General features: G+C 57.4%; 1 protein-coding gene across 2 annotated transcripts in view; it reads right to left on the bottom strand.

Annotated features, from left to right (window-relative positions):
- Positions 1–25131, bottom strand: part of CACNA1B (calcium voltage-gated channel subunit alpha1 B) — a 197585-nt gene that overhangs the window by 128620 nt on the left and 43834 nt on the right. For both annotated transcript variants that reach the window (XM_047769115.1, XM_047769117.1), the window contains exons 7-15: positions 19808–19911; positions 16646–16761; positions 15993–16049; positions 14940–15029; positions 9764–9973; positions 6140–6252; positions 5118–5230; positions 3414–3545; positions 3194–3266 (exon numbers count right to left, since the gene is read on the bottom strand). In XM_047769115.1, coding sequence (XP_047625071.1) covers positions 3194–3266; positions 3414–3545; positions 5118–5230; positions 6140–6252; positions 9764–9973; positions 14940–15029; positions 15993–16049; positions 16646–16761; positions 19808–19911 — 1008 coding nt within the window. The remainder of the gene's footprint in view (positions 1–3193; positions 3267–3413; positions 3546–5117; positions 5231–6139; positions 6253–9763; positions 9974–14939; positions 15030–15992; positions 16050–16645; positions 16762–19807; positions 19912–25131) is intronic.

Genomic DNA, 25131 nt, shown 5'->3' with positions numbered 1-25131 from the left:
CACGTACACACCACACAGGCACTGCTTCTGCGCGAGTCCCGGCAGGTTAGCTGATGCGACATCACTTTCCAAGGTGCGTCCACCACCCACCAAGAGCACCAAGGCAGGCTCACTCCTCCGCATCTTCCCTGAAACTTGAGATTGTCAGATTTGTTCATTTCGGCTACACTGACAGGTGGAAATGCTGCCGCACTGTGGGTTTAATCTGCATTTCCCTGACTACGAGTCAAACAGGTGATGGTCTTCGCAGGCTACTCATCAGCCCAACCTACCGTGCTGCGTTACTTGCTGCACGCCTGGCCCTCTCTTGCCGTGTTGCTTGTCTTCCCTCCAAGATTTGCGGAAGCATTTAACATTCTAGACACCAACCCTCTGCTGGTTATTAGCTGATGCTGTGGAACCGCCTGCTCCCAGCCTATAACTTGTTTGGCCTTTTTATAGTGTCTTTTGATGCACAGAAGTTTGTATTAGTAATAATCGAATTAGCCAAAGCTTTCCTTTATGATCTGTGCTTTTTAATATTTTCCTCAAGAAGGTCTTCGCTGACTGAAGCTAGTAACATTACACTCCCGGGAGCAAGGACTTCAGGTTTGCTGTTCACGTTTACATCCTAATTCATCCAAATTTCTTTTCAAACCTGCTATAAGGTAGAAATCCAGCCCTGTATTTTTCCCTATAGATAACCAAACTGTCCCCACTGTTTGCAGTGACAACACAAGTGTTCCGTGTATACAAATATTTCACCTGTGCATAATGGCATTTTTCTTTCTGCCTTAGAGAAATTTTGTTTCACTTTTTCCTTATTCCACTTCATTAGTAGCACAATCTGCTAAGAGCTTACATTTGGAAGGCGTGCTGGGCTTTTATCATGAGATCTCCTTCTAGAAAAAAGGTATCATCGGCATCTTCAAACGTATGCACAAGGTGCAGCACGTCACAAATCCCTGTGGACTCTTCACACAGCTTCAACCACGACGTCGGCCGAGCACTCTGGTACTCGACTGGGCTTCTGCGAGAATTCAAACGCTTTCTCTTTCCTTCTGCTCATTCCTGGTTTCCCTTCTGTCACCTGTTGACGTGATGAATCGCACTCATAGGCCTTCTAGTAACCAACCGTCCCGCATCTCTAGGACAAACGCAAGCGGGTCGCAAAGACGACCTTCACGGGCACCCGGACTGAGTTGGCCACGTCCGCGAGGACCCTCCGCCTTCCTCTCTTATGCTGTCCTTTCGAGTATTTCACATCCAAGCCGCTCCAGCCTCATAAAAAGGAAGGCGTGTGTCTCCTCTTTATCTTCTCCGGAGTTCTCTGTGTGAAACTGGAGTGACCCTTCCTAAATACTTAGCAGAATTCACTTGTAAAGCTGTCAGTATGTGGCCAAGCCAAGTAGATTTTTCATATTTAACTTCTGAAATGTCCAGGTTTTCTGCTTCTCTGTGCGTTAATGCCCTTTCTCCCTCTATTTCATCCACTTCCCTAAATGCATCCACGTCTGCAGTGCTTTCAGCATCCGGGTGCTAAGTCTCGGGGTTTGTGTCTGCATGTGTCTTATTCCACCTTGGACCACGGCTCTCTGGGTTGGAATTCCAGGCCAGCAGGGGCTGTCCGCCAATATTTTAAAGTTACTCTTTTCCCAGACCTTCTGGCCTCATAGCCACGAGAGGCCAGCCATCAGACGCATTCTGCCATTCTAGAGCAGATTTTAAGATTTTCTCTTTATCCGGCTGTGTCAGACCCTCCCTGGAGTACCGTGGGCCTCCGGCGTGGCTGCAGGTCTTCCATACCCACTGGCTCATTCCCATGCATGGATTGCATCGTGTACAGCTCAACCTCTATGTTTTAAATTAAATAGCTGTACCTTTTACTTCAAGAATTTTTACTTAGTTATTTTTCATATTAACCAGATCTTCTTAGTTCTGAGGTGCTTTCTGTCCTAATTTGCGTTGAGTTCTTGCTTTAACCCTCCGAGGACACTAGAGGACCCGTATTTGCGTGCTACCTTAGGAGCGGCTCACCCTCAACCAAAAGTGGGCTGTCGGCCCACTTTTGCCGGAGCAGCTTCACCAGGAGTAAAGTTCAGGTTGTTCTGCCCTGGCCACTTGCCTCCCTGTGCCCTCTCCAACCCCACTCTGGAGGGCTCCATCCTCGGTCCAGGGGCATCCTGTGGGAGCACAGGCCTGGCCTCCACCAGCCTCAGTCAGTCTCTCTGCCGCCTTCAACGGCCAAGTGGCTTCCCAGCTGAGTCAGCCGAGCCATTCCCAGTGCTTCTGTGTGCGGACACCCCCCACGCTCTTAGAAGATCAGGGGAGGGCAGAGCCACTCAAAGGTGGGGTCAGATGAGAAACCAGACAACAGTCTGGGGTCCTGCTAGGCCGGAGAAGAGCTGCTCTGTCAGCTGGCCCTGAGGGGGCGGGGCTGCAGGGCCCCACCCAGGACAGGAGGAGGAGGGCTTGGGGGTGAGACCACCGGGTCTGAGTCAAGTCAGCAATTATCTGGTTTGCTCCCGCCTACTCACTGTGGCTCCAGCATTGGCCAGGAGCAGCGTCAGCAGCCCCAGAGGCCTGGAGGAGTGGCAGGGCCATACAGCCCCTGGGGCTCCCTAAGTGTCACCCTGGGCAAAACACCCCTCCCTGCCCACCCTGCTTAGCATCACGGGGCCAAGGAGGCTTTGTGGGACGCAGGCGCTTGGCTCTGTCCTATTGGCGAGGCTGGGCATGGGGGCACGTGGGGGCTACAGCTCCATGGGGGTAGGGAGCTCAACTGAGAAAGGCCCCCGCAGGGAGCCAAGGACCACACCACACAGAAGGCGAGGTTCCCAGGCCGAGGGGCATGTTCTCCAGGTGGAAGGAGAGACGAGGTGCCCCAGGGCCTGGGCCTCGGCAGGAGGGGCTGGGGGAGTGGCCTCCACTTTAATCTCCGAAGACGAAAGGCAGCTGGGCTGAGGCCGGGGGCTGAGAAGTAAGTGGTGGCCCTGAAGGCCAGCACCTCCCGGGGTCTCCACCTGCCTGCTGGGGAGCTGCCTCCTGACGCAGGTCCCAGACCTACCCGTGCCATCTCCCCGCCTGTTCTTTCTGCTTTATGCCAAGCTCTGTCTGAAGGTTGGTGTCTGGTTGTGCTGAGGCGCTAGGCAGGGGCTGATGGGGAAGGAAGGCCAAGCCCGGCAGGCCAGGAGCCAGGAGCCAGGAGTCTTACCTGGAAGACAGTGAGGATGGCAGCAGGGAAGGTGTCAAAGTTGGTCGTTGGAGTCTCGTCTTGGAAGTTGAACCTGAAAAGAGCAAGAGTCTTGGGCAGAGGCAGCGCCATCAGGAGGGGACCTGGCACCGGGCAGGCGGCCGGTGGCTGCGTCTTGGACCTGTAGGGAGGGGCCGTGGAGGTGGCCGGGGACAGCCCCGGCGCGCCCAGCCTGACTCACTGTCCCCCGAAGAGCTGCATGCCCAGCAGAGCGAAGACCACGATGAAGAGGAAGAGCAGGAACAGCAGGCTGATGATGGACTTCATGGAGTTCAGCAGGGACACCACCAGGTTGCGCAGGGAGCTCCAGTACCTGCGGGGGGGCCGGCCGGTCGGAGCCCGCCCAGGTGCCCGGACCGCGCTCGCCCGCGGCCTTGGCAGCTTCTCGACCTGAGGGCCCCCGCTGGATGTGAGGCGAGAGCCTTCCCCAGATCTACCACCTAGACCGCCCCACCGGGGGCCCCACAGGGACAGCAGGGACGACAAGGCCAGCGCTGGGCTCGTGCTCACCCCCAAACCTGCCCCCTGCCCCGAGCCTCCCTCCTTGGAGACCACGCCCTCCTTCACCCCCGGAACCCTGCAGGCTCACGCCCCGGCTGTGTGCAGCAGGAGGGCCGCACGGGAGCGTAAGCCCGCCCTCCTTCTGCAGGAGCCTCCTCGAGGGCTGGGCCACGCAGCAGGGAGGGAGGGGCAGCTCGGCCAGCCTGGCCAGCCTCTGTCCCCCTCCACCCCACCCCTCAAACACCCCTGCAGGTCAGAGGCCTTGTCCCCTCCTTTAGCTGGACACCACCCCCCCCGAAGTTTGCCAACAGCCTGACAAGCCGCTGGGTGACTTGTGCCCTCCAGCACTTCCCCCAGGAGGGCCCAGAGAACAGAGTGGAGTCAGCCACGTGCTGCCTTTGCCTTTGGGTCCCCTGCCCTGCCAGGGAGGGTCCTGGGGCAGACAGCAGTCTCAGCGTTCTCCCTGCCACGGGGCATCCCTGGGTCCCACACCACGTCCTACTCCCTAGTGCCAGCACCATGGAGGCTTGTCCTTCCCCCTCAGACGCTCTGACAAGGTGCGTAAGCATTAATGGGAGATGGGCTGGAAGACTCTGGAAGAGCCTGATCCTGGGGCGGGCAGGGGTGTAGGTCAGCCCATCTCAGGATGTGGCCGCCAGCTCCACCAGAGGAAATGAAGCTCCTACAATGCCAGGCCCACACCAAGGTGAACGCAGCGCTGGCAGTCACCCGCCCCTCCCCACAGCCCCCGGCCAGTGCAAGACGTCCAGTGACGTCTGAGGGCCAAGCTGGACTGAACCCCTGCCTAGGCCTCCTCAACAGGGATGCCACCATGATCTCCAGAGGCCTCAGACTCAGATTTAAGACAGACTCGAAAAGACCTGAGAGCCTCGAGGTCCTGGCGTAAAGAGCCAGGAGGGACGGTACTGGACACACGGCCTGGGGGCTCGGGGCAGAAGGTCAGAGTCACGCCAGGGCCAGGTCCGGCTGGTGAGCAGCCTTAGGGGCGGGACCCAGAAAGAGCTCCCATCTGATACCTTCCGTGGTCTCTGTAACCTACAGAGCAGAGCCATCTCCGAAGGCTGAAAGAGGGGACCACTGCTTTCAAGGGAGGAGCTCGTGTGAGACTGGGAAAAGACCGGAGTGCAGACGCCAGCCCTGAGGCTGGAAACGACCCTGGGGGAGACGGTCGTGCTGGGCTGCTGCCCTGCCTGGGGCTGCTTCCTAAGCCTCTTCTGTGCTGAAAACAATTGCCAGCCACACAAAGAGACTCTAGACAGCTGAGGTCACGCCCAGCGCCGCAGACCCCCAGGAAGAGTCCGCTGCCGGCCAGCCTCGCTGCTGCCGCCGCCTGCCCCCCGCCCGCCACACGCGGCCGCCCTACTTGGTGACTTTGAAGATCCTCAGCAGCCGGAGGGCCCGCAGCACGCTGATCCCGAAGGAGGTCCCCGGCTTGATGGCCGCCCAGACCACCTCGAAGATGCTCCCCACGACGACCTGCAGAGGAGACGGGCTCAGCCCGGGGCTGCACGGCCGCGCCGCTCGACAGGCGTCCGCCCTGCCTTTCCAGCCCACGCTTCCTGGTGCCCGCCGCCCTCAGCCCAGACACTGCAGGGGGACACAGGATGCGGGCGAGTCCGGCCTGCAGATTTCTTGGCAGATCTGAAACCTCCTTGTCTGTTGCCTCCCCTGTGCTTGCTCCGGCCAGGGGACCCCAGCAGCTTCTTAAACACCGCTGAGGCCGGCACGTCTCACTCAGAGCCTCTACGCAGCCACGGGGCAGGTGTCAACAGCGCCCCCTCCCGGGGCCCTGGGCTCAGCGCAGGGAGGTGTCCTGCCTGTCGGCTGGGTCCTGGGCAGCGGCCCCTTGCTGCCCGTGCTCTTCCAGAGCCTCAGAGATGCCTGCCTTCTGACCTCCCTCCCCTACAGAGGCTGGGGAAGGGCCCGGCCCACTGCTCCCACAGGCCCACCAGGACGGCTGGGCCACCATGGCCTGTCCGTCCTCCCAGGTAGTACCAGTGCGTGTGCCCAAGCTGCCCGGGCCCAGACCCACAGGGTGCTGGAGGACCAGGACCACAGCCCCTCCAGCCCTCAGGGGAGAGCAGCACATTTAAAAGATCAATCTCAGGTGCAGAGGACGGCATGGAGCCTTGAGCAGAGACAGGGTCAGGGGAGAGCAGGAGGCTGTCCCATGGCCGGCACCTCCATCGGTCAGGGCCTGACCAGGACGGGCCGCCCCGTCTGCAGGCAGCCTTCCTGACCCACATGGGGTCAGTCCCCTGCGTTCTGCCCCACAGACCCCAGCTCTCACTGCGGGAAGGGGCTGCGTGCATGGTCCTCTCCCAAGTGAGGATCCAGACCCGCCTGGGCCCCCAGCAGGCGTCCCTGAAGAGGCAGCTCACTGACCCCAAAATCGAAGCAGTTGAAGGAGGACCGGAAGTAGCTCCTGGGCCCCAGGCCGTACATCTTGAGGGACATCTCTGTGAGGAAGAGACCCAGGAAAACAAACTCTGCAAAGTCTAGGGGAAGCCGGAGAAGAGGCGGATTAGCGCGCGGCCTCCTCCCGCCTGGCTCCAGCTCAGACTGGGGGACACCAGACCTCTGGGCCGAGCCTGGGTTGAGCCTCGCAGGCCTGGTCTGCGGCCCCTGAGCTCCAGCCTGGGCCCAGGACGGAACAGGGAAGAGGGTGGGAGAGCGGTGCTCCTTCCGGTTTGAAAGGGGAGTGCCCAGTGCCTGCGGGACATGCAGGGCCCGAGTCCCCTGAGGAGGCCCCAGACGGTCAGACAGAGGGCGCCCAGCCCCCACAGAGAGGCTGGAGGCCGCCTCGGCCCGTCCTTCTGCGGCCGGTCTCACTCCCCGCTCCATGCACTGATGGCCCCACGGCCAGCCCCCATCTCTCTGTGAGGACTCCCTGACCCCAGCTCGGGCTTTCACTTTGTTTGCAGGCTCACCCGGCCCACGCAAGGCGAGCGTCCTACCTCCCGCCACCCAGGCCACACAGCCAGGGGCTCCCGGGAGGCGTGCTTGCCAGGGGCCTTGGGGAAGCCACACCCTTGCTTTGCAAGTCACATAGAGACCCCTGCGGGCGCCCTCATCTTCCCAAGCCCGGTGAGCAGGGCCTGCCTCGGCCCAGGTGTCCTGCCACGGGTGCTGCTGACCCTCCAGGGGCCACAGGACTCATCCTGGAGCTGAGGGTCATGCTGGGAATTCAAGGCACCCTCACTACTGCTGACCCAGCCTGAGCCGAAGGCAGGGTCAGAGCAAGAAGCAACAATCCAGAAGCCGTAAAAGGTCACCGTCTTTGCTTCTCCTCCCAAAGCTGGAATCCACCCATCACTTTGTATGATGAGCCAAAGGCACCATGGCTGTGACCCCCAGTGCAGCCGGGGCCAGGAGACAGCTCAGCACCAAGGGCAGGGCCCTCCACAGAGGGCCAAGAACTGGGGAGTCCAGGCACCGAGCAGCTGCCCACCCTACCCCCCAGGGCTTCTGGAATCCAGACGGTTGGGAGACCTGACCTCAAGCAGCTCCTGATAAAACAGCTCCGTGTGCACCCCAAGATCTGCTCTCCACTGAGCTCTGCACAGACACAGCGGCCTCCTTGGGCAGATCTGCAGCAGCCGAGACCCCGGACAAGCAGACACCTCCACTGCCTACTGAGCACATGCCTCACAGACACACATGTGCCAGGCTGGACAGCCAGGAAGGCCTCACATGGGGGACCTGAGCACACGGACAACCAGCTCCTGGGAGCAGCTCACCCACTGCAAGCCTGGCCTCTGAGGCCATCAAAAAAACACCAGGGCACCCGAGCCACGCGTGGGAGGAGTAACAAGAAGGCAAAGCAGCCTTCCTGGAGAAGCTGAGAGGCCCAGGCCAGAGATGCGGAAGCCTGCTGACGCCCAGGCAGGAACCGCCCCGCCCCCGCCCTGCCCACCCCCTGTGCCCAGTCAGGCCTGGCACTGCGTGAACGACTGACATTTGGACCTGGCAGTGCTGACCAGCAGCCATGCTGACCAGCAGCCAGGAGAAGCAGAGAAAAGCTGTGTCCAGCTCAGAGCACAGAGCCCCACAGCCCCTCCATGCGAGGTCACAGGGGCACCTGCCCTTGCATCTCATGAAAGGAGCTCAGGTCCTGGAAGGCAGGGCTGCAGAGAAAGGCCCTCCCACCACCCACACACCAGACCTTGGAGCTGACGCAGGTGCCCGTCTTGCCAGGAGACCAAAGTAAGAGTGCTCTGTGGTGATGGGCACAGGCGTGGCCGAAGGGGAAGCTTTCAGAGAAAGGGGCACCCAGAGGAGGCCCCCCAGCACCCTGCCTGCCCATCCGCTCTCCCAGGGAAGAGACCCACTTCAGCTTCATCTCTTCAGCCCCCCGTAGAGGCCCAGAGATGGGTGCATTCGTTCACTGCGGGGTCACTCCTTCACCCAGCAGGTGCGAGTGCTATGAGCTGGCACGGGACCCAGGCTGACCCTCTCTCCAGATCACTGCCGAAGGGCAGCAGTAAGCAGTGCGGGCACTGCACCAGGAAGACAGCGTGCTGTGAGACTGAGGGACAGCGGAGGTGACGGGTCCATCCTGTGAGACAGCACCTGCTCCCTCCCTTCCCTCGCCAGCCAGCCTCAGGATCCACAGGGCAGCAGGAGCGCACACTTGGGAGGCAGCCAGCCACGTGCGGGCAGCCAGCCTCAGGCCAGGGCCCGTGGCGAGCTCTGAAGAAGCTGGTGCTGAAGGGAGCGCCCACGCTGCCTCTGCCTCCTCAAGGCCTGCTCTACCTCAGTGGGTCAGCCTGCCTCAGCTCCAGCCCAGCTGTCAAGGACAGAGCCTGGGCTCCGAGCAGAGCCGTCCAGACCCGGCAGAGACCCAGCTCTGCCTCCAGCCACTTTCCCTGGGTGATGCCAAGTGAAGTCAGCAGTTTCCAGGAACCAAAGAGAAGACAAAGCCATGAGGGGGAGGCATCCGGCCAAGAATGCCTGGGGCCCAGCCCCACGCCTGCACCCTCCGCCATGGATGCAGCCAGGCCATACAGGTCACCCCCAGCCCATGCGGATCACACGTCTCCAGGAAACAAGGAGTAACCACAAGGCCGAGTGGCTCCCACTGGCTTCCTTCGTGGGAAGAGAAGGCCTGGCTAGGAGGCCCTGGGAGCAGCCGCATCGCTGGCTGAATGAGGAGGAAGCCCCATCTCCCGGGTCCCCACCCAGTCCTAAGGGTGGGGAAACATGACCCCAAGGACTCAGTCCCAAGCCGTGGACCCAGCACACATGACTCAGGGCCAGAGCACCTAGTTCACTGCACGCAGTTTCTGAACCTCACCCTCCCAGGAGCCGGGGGTGGCCTGTCTGCTAGAGGGCCTTTGGTTTCTGTGTTCTCTCTGCCCTTTCCCAAATCCAAGGTGGATTTCAACAGAAGTCTGAGAAACAGGAGCCTGGAGTCCCGCCCCCAACACAGCCACCACCACCACCACCCCCATTTCCAAGCGTCCCGTGGGGCCGTCGGTCTCCAGCTGGCTGCCCGGCGCCTGGTCAGAGGCACCCGGCTCAGAGGTCCCACAGGGGTAGTGTGGCCTGTCCGGGCCGGAACTGGGAGCCAGCAGTTTTTCTCCAGAGAAGGGCTCTCTTGGGCTCCTCAATGTCACTCCATGGAGCCAGGGAGGCCCTCACGGGAGCCCAGAACAGACCATTTCCAGATCAGCCACAGACACCAACAGGCTGAAGGTGGCTGACCCTGGGGCAGGGAAGGAGCACTGACCGCGGGACAGGCAGCGTCCACGGAGGGTCTTCCTCCGTGACCTTCAGTTGCACAGCCCGCAGGGTATGAGGGTCAGGCCGGTCCCTGGGGGGGACCCCACCCCCGCCGGCTCCCCCTCTGCTTCCCCGGAGTGGTAGCCAGGGCCAGACAGGTCGTGACCCAGAGCCGCGGGCCTGGCCTGATGGACCCAGGCTGGCAAGTCGGCCCTGGTCGCGAACACGCCCAGGTTCGACCAGCTGCGAAGAGACAGGAAACACCAGCAGAGCCCAGCTACTCACACAGCGCGGTGGTGAGGCGCTGGGGCTGGTGGTAGTGCACCATGGCCACGCACAGCGTGTTCAGGGCCACCACGCACAGCACCGCCCAGTAGAAGCTCTGCGCCTTCACCAGGCGCCGGATGAAGAAGCGGAACATCTTCTCCTTCCTGCGGAAGTAGGACGAGCTCTCCGTCTTCCCGCTCTTGAGGCTGGCTCGGGCGAAGGGGGACCCTGCGGGAACAGCGGCGCGCTGAGGCGGCGGCCCGGGGCTCGGCACGGGCTCCCTCCGCCCACGCACGCCCGCGACACGCTTCCCGCAAACACCGCGCCCACCCCCCAGAACACCTGCCCGCGGACACTGTCCCAGCCCGCGCCAGGCTCAAGGCCCGTTTCCCCCACAGGCGCCGCAGGGGTCTGGGCCACACGTTACGACGACGCGGCGCTGATTCGCCCTGCGCCGCCCGCAGGAGGCCCTGCCCCAGCCCCGCCTCACCAATAAGGGAACCCGAGAGCCTTGGCGGCCTCCACGGCTACCGGGCTCCAGCTGGGAGACCCAGCTTGCAACTGGCCTCTGGTCCCCAGCACCCCTGGCTGCCTCCCAGGGGGGCAGCCGTGAGGCTCCCAGGCCCTCCCGACTCCGCCTTGTGCCCCAGAGAGTCCGGCTGCCCCTGGTCCCCCTTCCTCTTGAGCTCAGGGGTCAACAATACTAGCCACCTGCCTTTTAAGGAGTCTGACTGGACACAGCCAAGCTCCGTCTTTTGCATCTGCCCCAGCAGCAGAGCAAAGGGGCCCACAGAGAACCAAAGACTGAGGGGCCAGAAAGTCTGCCAAGGATGCGCCTTCTCCCTCCTCACCAGCCAGACGCGACTGCCCTCTGCTTGGTGCACACAGCACCTGTGCTCCGCCTCGACCAGACGGAAAAGGTTTCCCTGCGCCAGCTCCTTCCAGCTTCGTGTCTCGGCTCCCATGTGGCCCTCTCTGGGCTGCTCCAATAAATAGGGCTGCAGCACCCAAACAATCATAACCTCCTACCAGCTGCACTGTAGTGCCCTGTTGGCCAGCTCCGTGCCCAACCCCCGAGCCGGACTGAGCTCTGGGGGGCACAGGGCCACCCTCTTTTTACCACCAAGCCCCTCAAGCCACTTGACCGAGTGGCCAGCCTCTGTCGGTGCCTCTGGGTGCTCAAGCCCGGTCATTGGCCCCTGGGGTGGGGGTGTTACGTGATGACGGGCATTGCTTTGCTCAGGCACACGCTCACGTGCACACCCAGACTTTCGATGGCACGACAAGACCACCACTGGCTGGGCTTTTCTTGGCTTCGCTAGATGAAGGCAGAGCCTGAGGCCTCTGAAGAGACTGGTCTACACGCTGGTCAACTGCCTCCCCCATCGGACAGGGAGAGGCTGTGCCCAGACGCAGGAGGAGGGGTCGCAGGGCCGCCAGGAAAGCACCTGTCAATCAGCCCTCTGGAGACCTTACAGGGCCCTAATGACAAATTCCTGGCGCTCTAGATGCTACAGCCCATCCATACCCACAGAAGACTCTGCTCCATCACAGGCTCCTTCTGACTACGCCAGGACAGAGCCTCCTAATCCCTGACCAGATACCAGCCAATGACAATTATTCAGGGCTTGCTCGTTCAACAAAACCCCTTGGCCAGCCTTCTAAGGACTGCAAAATGCCAAGGCCACAGCCAGACACACCCACTCCCTCCTCAAAGGCAAGTGTGTATATACATAGATACATGCAGGTGTGTATGCAGAGGGAGAGAGACAAAAGAATTGAAATCAGAATCTTGAAAAGACGGTAGCTTTCCCATGTTCACTGCAGCACTATTCACAACAGATAAGATGTGGAAACAACCCAAGTTTCCACTGACAGATGAATGGATAAAGAAAACGTGGTCTATACATGCAACAAAACACTAGACAGCCTTCCAATTCTGCAACACGCAACAACCTGGATGGACCTTGAGGAGATTAGACCAAGTGAAACCAGTTACACTCAGAAAAACAAATGCTTCATGCCTGATTACACCTCCATGAGGTTTCTAAAATACTGAAATTCAGCGTTCCCATCGTGGCTCAGCAGAAACAAATCCGACTAGGAACCATGAGGTTGTGGGTTCGATCCCTGGCCTCGCTCAGTGGGTTAAGGATCTGGTGTTGCCGTGAGCTGTGGTGTAGGCCGGCGGCTACGGCTCCGACTTGACCCCTAGCCTGGGAACCTCCATATGCCACTCCATATGAGTGTGGCCCTAAGAAGCACCCCCACCCCAAAAATAGTGAAATTCACAAAACCAAATCTTGGGATGGTGGTTACTAGGGGCTGCTGGGCGGAAGATGGGGCATTGCTGGTGAACAGAACAGAGACTCAAGTAAGATGCATGAGCTCTGAAGAACTGCTGCAGGGTGTTGCACCTGCAATCACAAAAATCTACTGTGGGCTTGAGATTTAGGAGAATGGATCCCATGGTGTGTCCTTATCACATACGCAAAAAATTTAAGGAGTTCCCGTCGTGGCACAGTGGAAACAAACCCAACTAGGAACCATGAGGTTTCGGGTTCAATCCCTGGCCTTGCTCAGTGGGTTAAGGATCCGGCGTTGCCATGAGCTGTCGTGTAGGTCACTGACTCGGCTTGGATCTGGTGCTGCAGTGGCTGTGGTGCAGGCCAGCAGCAACAGCTCTGATTAGACCCCTAGCCTGGGAACCTCCATATGCCATGGGTGCAGCCCTAAAAGACAAAAAAATAAAAATAAAAAAAAATAAAGAAAAAAAGAAAATATAAGAGAAATAATAAAAAAAATAAGTGAAGTGGGAATGTTCAAAACAGCTCTTTCAGAATTGAACAGATCTGATAGATAAAACCCAAAGACATAAAGAATTGGAAAATACAATCAATAAAGCTGCTTCTGAGAGATACACACAGAAACTGATACCTCTCAAAAACAGAACATAAACTTTTAGGTTTAGGTCAATGAAACTTTTTAAGAAAACTTCTAAGTGTGGAGATACCTGGCACATTTTGTAGTCATCATGCAATTAAGTTAAATACAAACCTAACAAAGATAAGAAATAATAATAAAATTGAAAACAAAAAAAGGAAGATAAGGGAGTTTCCGTCGTGGCGCAGTGGTTAACGAATCCGACTAGGAACCATGAGGTTGCGGGTTCGGTCCCTGCCCTTGCTCAGGGGGTTAACGATCCGGCGTTGCCGTGAGCTGTGGTGTAGGTTGCAGATGCAGCTCGGATCCCGCATTGCTGTGGCTCTGGCGTAGGCCGGTGGCTACAGCTCCGATTCAACCCCTAGCCTGGGAACCTCCATATGCCGAGGGTGCGGCCCAAGAAATAGCAACAACAACAACAACAATAACAACAACAAAAGACAAAAAAAAAGGAAGATAGGAAATCTAAAATCTGTTTATTTTAAATGCTCATTAACTCATACCTCATGATTCTAATTAAGGAAACAGAGAGAAAGCAGGTAAACACACCGACGACTGGAAAGAAGCAAAACCAGTCCCAGCCTCCGAGCTTTCAACACCTTCCGCAGCTTAAACGCCAAAACCAAGGGCCCGCCCGCCCCTCCACTGCATCTCCAACACCAAGCGCCACCTCGGCATGTCTGCACTGAATTCTGGACACTGTCACCAGAGCACCCCGCTTGGCGTCCTGTTCTCCAGGCAGGGCTACTCTGCAGACACTTCCTGCAGAGCCGTCCTTGACGACTCCTTGCCACACTCATGCCCGACTGGTCAGCAAATCCTGGGGCTTGTCCTCAAGAGGCATCTAGAATCCAACCACCTAACACTGTGGCTGCCACCTCTGGATCCAAGCCGCCATCCGCGGGGTCTCCACAGTGGCCTCCACCTGGTCCTGCTTCTGCCTCTCCTCAGCCTCCTTCCTTCTGCAAACCTCCCCTCTGCAAACCGGCCTGGCTACAGAGTCCTCACCAGGCCCTACTCCCCACCCCACCCCACCCCCAACAAGGACCTCTCATCTGTCCCGGGGGTGCTCTGTCTCCAGGTATCCCTTGGGCTGACTTGGTTTTTACTCAAAGCCTTCTGTGGCCGTTCCATGCACGACTCCAACACCCCCGGGCCCTCAAGCACCGCCCCCTCCTCTACTTTTCTCCTGTTTCACACACGGGGCTGGAACGGAAACTCCAAAAGATGAAAGGCTTTGTGTCCAGTTCGGTGCTGTACCCCATGCCTTGGGCAGCTCCTGGCACATCTGGCCACTTAACAAATACGTGTGGAGGGAATGGACCAGCAAACGACCGAACACGGGAGAGATTAAAAGAATATAAGAGAACGCCACATACAGTTCTATAGAAACAAGTTTGAATGACAACAAAATGCAAGATTTCCTAACAAAGCATCATTTCTGAAACCAGTCCAAGTTCTTTTTATTAACTAGATGTGGTTGTGTTTTATCTCACCTTTAAAGAACAGATAGATAATTTAGGTGTGATTTCAATTATTCCAGGAGTTCCTGCAGCAGCACAGATTAAGAATCTGACTGAAGTGGCTCAGGTCGCGGCAGAGGTGCAGGTTTGACCCTCCAGCCTGGGGCAGCGGTTGAAGGAGCCGGCATTGCCCCAGCTATAGGTTGTAGCTGCAGCTCAGATGCAATTCCTGGCCCAGGAACTTTCATGTGCCATGGGTAGAGCCATCAAAATGTATTATGACCTACAGAAATATTTTTTTAAACTCTCCGATTCATTTCACAAAATCAAAATAAAAGCCCTAAGTAAAACAGGAATAGAGGGAACTATTTAAATACAACACTCACATGATACATTTGAGAAAAAAATTTAGTAGAATTCAGATCCACAACATACACTGGTCTCTCATTAATAAACACAATCCAATAGAAAAATGTAAGAATACATGAAGAGTCACCAAAATCCAAATGCAAATGGGAAACAGTCATTGTAAAAAAGGTCTAAAGGAGTTCCCGCTGTGGCTCAGCAGGTTAAGAACCCAACATAGTGCCAGTGGGGATGCGGGTGCAATCCCTGGCCGCACTCGGGGAGGTAAGGATCCAGGCTGCCGCGAGGTACGCTGCAGGCCGCAGACGCGGCTTTGGGCTGGCTTACCTGGGAGGGTGGGCAGTGGGGAGGGAGGGTGGGGAAGCCTGGCGGCAGGGAGGGCGCCGCCACGGGCCCAGGAGCCAGGAGGCCCCAGGACTCACCCACGGCACAGAGGTCTGCAAAGCGGTCCTCTCCCTCCTCTGCGTGGATCAGGTCGCTTCGGCTCCTCTTGGCGGCCGCCCTCTTCAACACTGCTTTAAACAAAAGGTCCAAGAGGGCGGCTTGAGCCTGGGCCCAGCTGAGCTGTCTCGGGGCTGGGCTGTCCGTCCTCCTCGGAACCCGCACGGCAGCCCTCCCTGACCTCCCTTCCTGAGGCCGAAGCCGAGGGCCGGAGGGACAGCTCCTGGCCCCGCGGGCCCCTCTCGGTCCTCAGAGCAAAAGAACAAGGGATCCAAGGCTGGGTTCTGCTTGGCCGTCTCTCCACGACGATGCCGGTGGGGAAGGCCTGGCTACCATGGAGCCCAGGAGAGGTCCACGTGGGCAGGGCCGGGCTGCAGCGGCTGCCCCAGGAGCCCCACTCCAAGGCCAGGTGAGCCCAGAGCGATCAGGCCAAGGCCACAGAGGGCCCAGCTGAGGCCACGGCAGGCCCAGCCGTGCTGGCTCTCATCCCTGCGCCCGTGGCCCCCGGCTGTTCCAGGAGTCTCTCCCCTGCAATCTGGGGGCAGCATCGCCCCGAGCCCTGGGGACAGATATGGCTTGGTTTGATCGGGCAGTTTAAAAGCTTCTAGAAGCAGCACTGTCCCACAGAACTTGTTGTGATGACCTGAGATGGGCTGAGTGAGACTGAGAAGCTGAACTTTCACTTCTGTTTCACTTTCACGCACATGCGTAAACGCGCCCAGCCACGTGGCAGCGGCCGCGCTGGACGACAGCTCTCGGGTCGTGCTGGCACAGCTCCTTTGACCCCAGGCTGAGCCCGTTGCCAGCTACGCCCGCCCGGGTCCAGGGCGCACAGCTCCCAAAAGCGTGCAGCCAACCGTCGCGGGGCCTCCTCCAGCGCGGCCTCTGCCCAGGACTGTGTCCGTGTGGCTGAGGTGCGGGCCCCGGCACGGAAGAGTCCAGCACGCAGCACACGCAAGCGAGCACACGCGTCCCCACCTCTCGGGCCCGCGAAGCCCTCTGTGAGGCAAAGGGTGCCGACAGCGGTCACCTACCATCCAGAGGGGACTTCTCCTCGGCATTCTTGTCCTCCTCGGCCAGCATGACTTCCTCTGCAAGGGAGACACAGCCTCAGGCCGAAGCCTTCCTGTCCCCACTCCTGACCAGGGCTCACGGCAGCTCGGAGGCGCCCCCTGCCAGTAAGACCCTGCCTCTCAGCCCTCACCTTCCAGAAGCCGCTGGGGCCCACGGCTGGGCTTTTCCTACCAGGACAGGGTCCTGGAGGCGCCCACAGCAGTGCCCTGGGCGAGGGCCTGGCTTGCTCCCACTCCCAGACCACCCTGCCTGAGAGCAGCCTACCCACAGGACAAGCTCACCACCGGGAAGGACCCTGTGCAAGGCCACCAGGCCCGAGTGGGTGCCCCCAGAGCACTGGCCTGGGCTGGGGAAGGAGGCAGAAACTCCAGGCTTGACGGAGCCCAGAGCCAGGCTGTGGAAGGGGCTCAGGCAGAAACCGCCCTTGGCTGGGCAGTCTGGTGCCAGGATCCTGGCTGAGTTGAGGGAGACCCCCCCCACACACACACTCCTAAGCTGGCTCAGAACAGCTCCACTCTCCTGCTGTGGTCTCACCCACGCCAGGGCCAGAGGGGACTGGGGAGAGGGAGCCGGCAAAGGACAGCCAGGAGCTCTGCGCAGGCCCTGTCCTCACCGGCCTTGAAGATCCATTCCAGGTACCCGTTGAGCTCCCGCTCAATCTGCTGCTGCCGGCGGAGCTTCAGGAAGGCCCGGCGGTTCTCCACCCGCTCACGCTCCTTGGCAAACTCTCTGAAACGGGCAAGGCCAGACCAAGAAGCAGGACAGGTGCACATGAGCACCTCACAGGCCTCCCCGGTGTGCAGCCAGAGGCACAGGGAACCACGAAAAGGCTGGGACAGGAGGTGCAGGCCAAGGGCCACCCCTCCCAGTGGTTCCCTCCACCCTGGCCTCTTCTCACCTGAGCCCTTCAAAGGCCCAGGAGAACCCTCCCTCCTCAGGCTCCGGCAGCTCGGAGGGGGCGCTCCGGAGGGGGGAGCAATGGCACATCACCCCTGCCTAGAGCAGGCCCCCTCTAAGTGCCAGGCCCTGTCATGCAGACAGAGATGCTACAGGGAGTCCTGGACAAGAACCTCCAGAGCGACTCCCTCTTTCTTTCTTCTGCTGCTGTACACCCAGAGCCATTGCTAGAAGGAGGAGGAACACAGGCAGAGCAGGGGAGGAGGGATCGGCTCCGGGCCAGCCGGAGGCAACAGGAAGGCATTCAGGAGTCAGGGAGCCCTCTGCCCAAAGCTCCGAGGCTCGGGATACACACAGGAGGCCTGCCCCTCTTGGCCCCGGTGCCACAGCCACAGCCTCCCAGCCAAGCTCTTAGGTGCAAAGGGCCAGAAGGAAGCCACTCCCACACACGGGCACAAGAGCACACATGCACACGCCTTAACTCAGGCTTGACCCAGGTCCCCAAAGGCGGGCAGGTGCAACCCCCACAGCAAAACAGCAAAGCCTATTCTCAGCCAAGTGGCTGCTGCTCCCTCAGGAGAAGCAGCTTCTGGGCTTGGCAGAATGGGTGAGCCTGGCAGGCCGGACTCCCGTCACACAACAGGGTGAGAGGGAGAGCTTGGCCTTGACCAGGACGGACTCCAAGCCTGTGACCAATAGCCATCAGGGCCTGAGCTGCTGCAACCCCGACAATGAGAATAGACGGCTCCTGCCTGGATCTCACGCGCCTCCCAAGCCCTAAATCTACAGGAACACAGGGCCCCCGAGGCTAGCCCCCTCAGCCACACTTGAGGGCAGGGGGAGGGTGTGACAACCCTCCAGAGTCGATCAGAGAGCCGCCAGCAGAAACTCGCTGCAGGAACCAAGGCTCAGCTGCCAGGCAGCCGCGGCTCACCAGGCTCCAGCTCTCACCAGGAAGAAGGGCCCCAGGAGGAACCACTGATTCTGCTTCTTGGGGATGCGGGGAGGATGAAAGCCCAGGACATAAAAAGCAAGGCCAAACCAGCTCCAGGCCGGCGCCACCAGCAGCTCTCCTCCAGACACGGCAGAGCCGAGACAGGGCCAGGTCCCACAGGGGGAACTCTCCCCAGTCCAGGCTGAGCAGCGGCATCTAATCGCCGCTGCCTTGGAGTGTGCTCAGCACACAACTCACAGGCTGGGTGCTGACCACTGGCCTGAGGGTCCATGCCAGTGCCACCTGCCCAGAGCTGGAAGAGGACCCTGGGCCCTCTGCTGGACCTGGCTGCGGAGGGAGGGCTCTGCTGAGACTGCTTAAGAGACTCATCCTGTATCACCCTGTCCCAAGGCCAGGACGCACACCGGTGGGAGGAGGGCTAGGAGCCCTCCCCCTGAGCCTCTACTGCTACCCCAGAGTCAGGTGCTCCGGCCTCCTGAGCAGAACCCCCTATTCCGCCAGCACAGAGCCCCTCTCCTCACAGGCCACTGCATGTGGCTCCAGCTCCGAGCATCCCTGCAGCACAGGCACCACACCCTCTGTACCTCCACCCCAGTGGTTCCACCTGGGAGACCCTCCTCCCTCCCGGCCCCCTTGGGGCCTCAGCTGAACGCCCCTTCCCCCCAGGAGCCTTCTCTGAGCCCAGGCCTCCCTTGGCTTCCCCACCTCAGCTCATACCAGGCAACCCCCCCACCAACGAGGAGTTCTCAGCTGTCCCCTGTGCTATGGGCTTGCCTGGTCCCTGTGGAGGTGCTTAGAAAGACAGTATTGGGGTTCCCGTCGTGGCGCAGTGGTTAACGAATCCGACTAGGAACCATGAGGTTGCGGGTTCAATCCCTGCCCTTGCTCAGTGGGTTAACAATCCGGCGTTGCCGTGAGCTGTGGTGTAGGTCGCAGACGCGGCTCGGATCCCGTGTTGCTGTGGCTCTGGCATAGGCTGGCGGCTACAGCTCCAATTAGACCTCTAGCCTGGGATCCTCCATATGCCGCGGGAGCAGCCCAAGAAATGGCAAAAAGACAAAAAAAAAAAAAAGAAAAGAAAGAAAAAGAAAGACACAGTAGTGACAGTCACACCCTCACAGCAAAGGGTCAAGGCTGAGCACCGACGCCAGAGTACAGAGTGCCCCTGGGCCCAGCCACTGTTCTCACTGGGGCTGTCCCTTTCCAGACCAATGGCTGCCCCTTGGGTCCCCCAGTGTGGTCCCCAGCCCACCTTAGGAGCCCTGGGCCAGAGCAGGAATCTGTAGGGGGGGCAGGATGGAAACACCTCCTCCTGCCTGAACAGAAATCTGACACCCAGGGAGTTACGGGGACGGGGAGGGGACAGGCCAGGCAGATGCCCTCTACGTCCATCCCAGCACAGCGTCCTCAGCCCTGCAGAATGGCAGGAAGCCCAAATACCAGCCCAGTTGCTCCCCTAAGCAAACGGCACTTCCTCAGGCCCCAGGCAGGACAGGCCCATGTGCCACATCTTGTTCCCAGTGAGGGTCAGAAGCGCCTTTCCCTGGGGGGACCCCAGCCCTGCACCCACCTTGTCCCCTCCCAGAGGTCAGCAAAGAGAGGCGACAGGAGAGGAGGGGCAAGCCAGGGGTCCGGGCTGGGGTGGGAGGGCTGGTCGCTGCAGCTGGCTCAGGGCCGCTCCACCCCGCCCACCCGTGCAGCAGCAGCCCCGCGCCCACACGCAGAGGCCAAGGCAGAGGTCGGAACGGCAGCACAAAGGAAAGGCTGGCTGGAGCTCAGGAGTCCGGGTGTGACCGCCATGCGGGGCCAGCCGCGGGGCCAGGCGGGCCCGCCTCGCCCCCAGACCTGCCGTGTCCAGCTCCGCCGCCCGCCCCCCTGGCCCCAGATCGCAGGGGGCAGCCCGCAGCCCATGCAGCCTCTTACCCGGAGAGCACGCCCAGCACCAGGTTGAGCATGAAGAAGGAGCCGATGATGATGAGTGGGATGAAGTACAGCCAGTTCCAGGCGTTGCCGGCCGCGTCGTTGGTCTGGAAGCAAGAGGAGAGGAGGAGGACGGGTGGGCAAGACAGAGCCCCGGCCGTGGCCCTTCACAAACAGCCGGAGAGCCCCCGTGGGGGTGTGGACAAGGAAGCCAGGCCAAGGGGCGGGGGGCCTGCGGTTGCCCCACGGACCCCTCTGGGGCTGGGGCTCCCCAAGGCCACGGCCCAGCGATGCTGACAAGCCGAGGAGCGGTCCTAGGGAGCCCGAGGGCTGCATGTGGGCCCCGCCAGGACGCCCCTCCTCTCCCAGGATGCTCCTCACCCGGCAGCCCCAAAGCCCCTCCTCCTGTGAGAAGCACAGGCCCCAAGGCCGAGGCCTGGCCTCCTGTCTCCTGCAGCTTCCCCAGCTCGGAGGCAGCGGGCCCCATGCCACACACTCCCCAGACCAACAGCAAGCCCACACGTTCCCAGGAACAGCCGGGCCTGAGACAGAACTGGGTGCGGTTGTGCGGTTTCACAGGACGCAGGGAGGGCCAGCTCCCCGCACCTTCTGATGTTTCCGGCTCTGCCCACCAAAGGGTGAGTCCCTCTGAACCCAGTTCATTTCCATTGTTGTTTTGTTTTCAGGGCCCCCGGAGACGTGGCTAAGAAGGGCTCCTTCTCCACACAGGGGTGGGTGTTGGGGCAGGGGGAGGGGGGCGACCCACTGGCCCCTCTGCTCCTCTCTGCAGGGGGAGCTCACAAGCCAAGGGCCAGGGCCCTGAGCAGGACAGAGGCAGGAGGCCAGCCTGGAGCTGCCCCGAGGCTGGGCCGACCTCCAGTGCTGCTGTTGGCTTCCTGCCCTCCAGACTCGACCCCTGAAGTCCTGGGTGCCCTGGACACTGATTCCGGGCTGGCTGCCAAGCCCTGACTGAAACGACCCTCAGACTCCAGACCCGAGGTGTTGCCCCCATTCTCCGAACACACCTCTGCCAGACCCAGGTGCAGCTCTGACCTGCGGGCTACAATGCCCACCAAAGCCACCAACCGCCCTGTAGCACCTCGTCCAAACCTGCTTCCTCTGCGAGGAAGGGGCGACCTGCTGCTGCAGCCCCCGGGCCCGCGCACCTGCTGCTGCAGCCCAGCCCCGTGCACCTGCTGGAGGGTGTGGCTCCTGCAATTTCCCCCAAAAGGATCATTGCCATCCGCAGCCAAAGCACGCTACTCTCGTCTTAACAAGCAAGACAACAAACAAGGACTTGCACTCAGGGGGAGACGGACGGGCAGACTCTTCCCTGTTTCTCTCACTGAGCACAGTTAATACCCGGGACCTTTCATCGAGAGTAAATGCATATTTCACAGAAGAGTCTGAAGAGCAGAGATAAGAAAGCAGACCAGCTGGGAACAGGGGACCCACGGTGAGTTCCCTGTGCTTTTTGTTTTTGCCTCGCATATCCCAGACATGGAGATTTTAAAGCCTAAAACCTGGAAATGCCAACAGACATGGACAAAAAGCAGCACTCTCTCTCCCTCTCTAACCAAGGGTGAGGAAGGCAGCTGCCCACCATAACAGACAGTAACTGCACTACTCCAGCCAAACCCAGCAGAAAAAACGGGGGGGGGGCCACCTCCATCCCACTGGCAAAGACACAGGAGAGAGCCTACCTTCCCCAGAATGTAACACGATAACCAAGCTACCCACAACCTAGCCACATGGGTGTCAGAGAAGGACAGGCAAGGAGGTGGGACAGATGGTTAGCGATGCCCCCAGCCCAGCTCACCCCTGGGTGTGAGTGGAGACACGGTGGCTTCCACACCAACACGGCAGCAATGAGGCACACCACCCCCTCCCATGGAAGTGCTGCCAGGGCTGCCTAGGGGAAGTCAGACCTTCCCCACCACCCAGGGACAAGACACCCCCACCCCAGAGTGCAGGGGCCACATGGAGAGCAGAAGCAGGCACACCTAACCCTCCCAGCCGGGGAAGTACCCTAGAAGCACAGAGGGGAGCCAGAACTACCACCCCACCCAGTAAGGAAAAGGCCCCCACAATGTGTCAACAGAGGCCAGGGGGGGAAACCAGGCTTCTATTCCCACCAAGCAGTAGCAAGGCAGCAACCCCAGCTTCCCCTGAGAGAATGGGCAGAAGAAACCAGCTAAAACAGAGGGTTTAAATGAGCTCCACAGTCCCATGACATAATACCAAAAATGTCTAGTTTTCAGCTAACACTCATTTGCCATACCAAGAACCAGGACGAGTACAAACTGAATGAAAAAAAAAACCACAGTCAACAGATGCTATGCGTGACAGTTAATTTCATGTATCAACTTGACTGTGCCATGAGGTGCCCAGATATCTAGCCAAACATCATTCTGGGTGTTTCTGCAAGTGTGTTTTTGGATGAAACTAACATTTCAATTGATAAAGTAAAGCAGATTGCTCTCTATAATGTAATGGGCATCATCCGAGCAGTTGAAGGCCTAAACAGAATGAAAACGTGTCCTCTTTCAAGTAACAGAAAATTCTCTAGTCGCGAGTTCAGACTTTATCTGCACTACTGACTCTATTGGTCTCCACCTTCTGGCCTCCAGGCTGGAGCTGCACCACGGCTTCTCCTGGGTCTTGAGCCTGCCAGGCTAAGGTTACTGCAGATTTGTACCCACCAGCTCTCACAATCACATAAGCCAATTCCTAATAATACATCTCTCTCCCTCTCTCTCTCTCTCCCTCTCTCTCTCTCTCTCTCTCTCACACACACACACACACACATCCTTGGTTCTGTGTCTCTGGAGAACCCTGACTGAAACACACATTGCCAACACTAAGATGACAGAGATGACGGAAGTTTCTGACAAAGGTTTTAAAGCAGCCATCATAAAAATGCTTCAGAGTGTAATTGTACACACATGTGAAACACATGAAAAAACAGAAAGTCTCAACAAAGGAAGAGTATCATCAAATAAAAGATACAAAGAAGAACCAAATGGAAAATTCTGAACTGAAAAATACAACAATCAAAATAAAAATCTCAGAGTTCCTGTCATGGCGCAGTGGTTAACGAATCCGACTAGGAACCATGAGGTTGCGGGTTCAATCCCTGCCCTTGCTCAGTGGGTTAAGGATCTGGCGTTGCCGTGAGCTGTGGTATAGGTCGCAGACACAGCTCGGATCCCGCATTGCTGTGGCTCTGGCGTAGGCTGGTGGCTATGGCTCTGATTCGACCCCTAGCCTGGGAACCTCCATATGCCATGGGAGTGGCCAAAGAAATAGCAAAAAAAAAAAAAAAAAAAAGACAAAAAAATAAATAAATAAAAATCTCAATAGAAATGCACAAAAATAGAATAAGAGGGACAGAGGAAAGAATTGGTAAGTGGTAACAGAGAACAATGGAAATTACTCAATCTAATAAGCAGAGAAAAAAATAGACTTAAAAAACAAAAATCAAACAAGAAAAAATAGAGCAGAGCCTCAAGAATCTGTAGGACTATGACAAAATATTTAACATACATGTATTGGAGTAGCAGAGGACAGAAGAAAACACAGAACACTGAACAGTATTTGAAGAAATATGGGTGACAAATTCCCAAATTTGGTAAGAGACACAAACCTACAGATTCAAGAAGCTGAGTGAATTCCAAACAGAATAAACCCAAAGAGATCTATAAGATATTTCATTGTCAAACTAAGGAAAACTAAAGACAAATTAAAATTATTAGAGGTAGCAAGAGAAAAATGACACCTTACTAATGGGGGGGGGACAATTCAAAAGATTTCTCATCATAAACTATGGGGGCCAGATGAAGTGGCGTAATATTTTTCAGGGGCTAAGAGAAAAAAAACTGTCAACCCAGGTACCTACACCTATAAAAAAAATACCCTTCAGGAATGAAGGGAATATCGAGATATCCTCATAATAAAAAATAGGGAAAATGGAGTTACTTTTGTGGCTCAGCGGTAAAAATCCCAACTAGTATCCATGAGGACACAGGTTCAACCCCTGGCCCCACTCAGTGGGTCAAGGATCCAGGGTTGCCGTAAGCTGCAGAGCAGATGACAGACGAGGCTTGGATCTGGCATTGCTGTGGCTGTGGCTGTGTCCAGCAGCTGAGGCTCCAATTTGACCCCTAGCCTGGGAACCTCCATATGCCATGGGTACAGCCCTAAAAAGACAAAAAAAAAAGCCTAGGGAAACTAAGAGAATTTGTCACAGAAAATCCACCCTAAGAGAATGACTAGTGAAAAGTTTTTAAGCAGAAAAGGAAAAATGACTTTAAAAAGAACTGTTAAGCATTAGGAAGGAATTGAGAACAACCAAAAGAATAAAAGAGGGGGTAGATTTTCTTTATACTTTTGAATTTCCTAAATTATGTTGAACCCACGGAAGCAAAAACTATAATACACTATGATGTGGTTCTAAACACATGTAGAGGAAATGTTTAATTGTATTATAAATAGGGGAGGATAAAGAGATATAAAGAAGGTAAGGTGTACACACTTCACTTGAACTGGTAAAATTATGATACTGTAGACTGGAATAAGGTAGAGCAACCACTAAAAGCAGAGATATACTAGAAAAGTCAAAATAGAATTCTTTAAAAAGTTCAAGTAATACACAAGAAGGCAGGAAAAAGAAAACAAACACAAAACCAGAACAAACAGTAAATCAAAAAAAATTAAATGACAGGTGTGAGTTCTAACATATCAATAATTACATTACCTGTAAATGGTCTGGATATACCAATTAAAAGACAAAGATTGACAAAGCAGATTTAACGACATGACCCACCAATGTTTTGTCTATAAGAAACTCACTTCAAAGGTCATAATTGCAGCAGGAATAAAAGCAAAAATACACCAATGGGACCCAATCAAGTTGGCACAGCAAAGGAAACCACCAAAAAGACAATCTAAGGAGGGGGAGAAAACAGTTTCAAAGGATGCAACGGACAAGGGCTTCATCTCTAAAATACATAAACCACTCACGCGACTCAACAGCAAAAAACCAACAACCCAATTTAAAAATGAGTAAAAGACCTGAATAGACATTCTCCAAAGAAGATATACAGACGGCCAACAACCACATGAAAAAATGCTCAACATCCCTGATTATTAGAGAAATGCAAATCAGAACTACTAGGAGTTACCACCTCACACCAGTCAGAATGGCCATCATTCATAAGTCCACAAATAACAAATGCTGGAGAGGGTGTGGAGAAAAGGGAGCCCTCCTGCACTGTTGGAAAACAGTGTAGGACATACCTTAGAAAACTATACTTAGAACTACCATA

Source organism: Phacochoerus africanus, chromosome 2, assembly GCF_016906955.1.
Source record: "Phacochoerus africanus isolate WHEZ1 chromosome 2, ROS_Pafr_v1, whole genome shotgun sequence".
NCBI lineage: Eukaryota > Metazoa > Chordata > Mammalia > Artiodactyla > Suidae > Phacochoerus > Phacochoerus africanus.
Note: the sequence above shows the minus strand (reverse complement) of the source record. Positions and strands in the feature narration are given on the sequence as shown.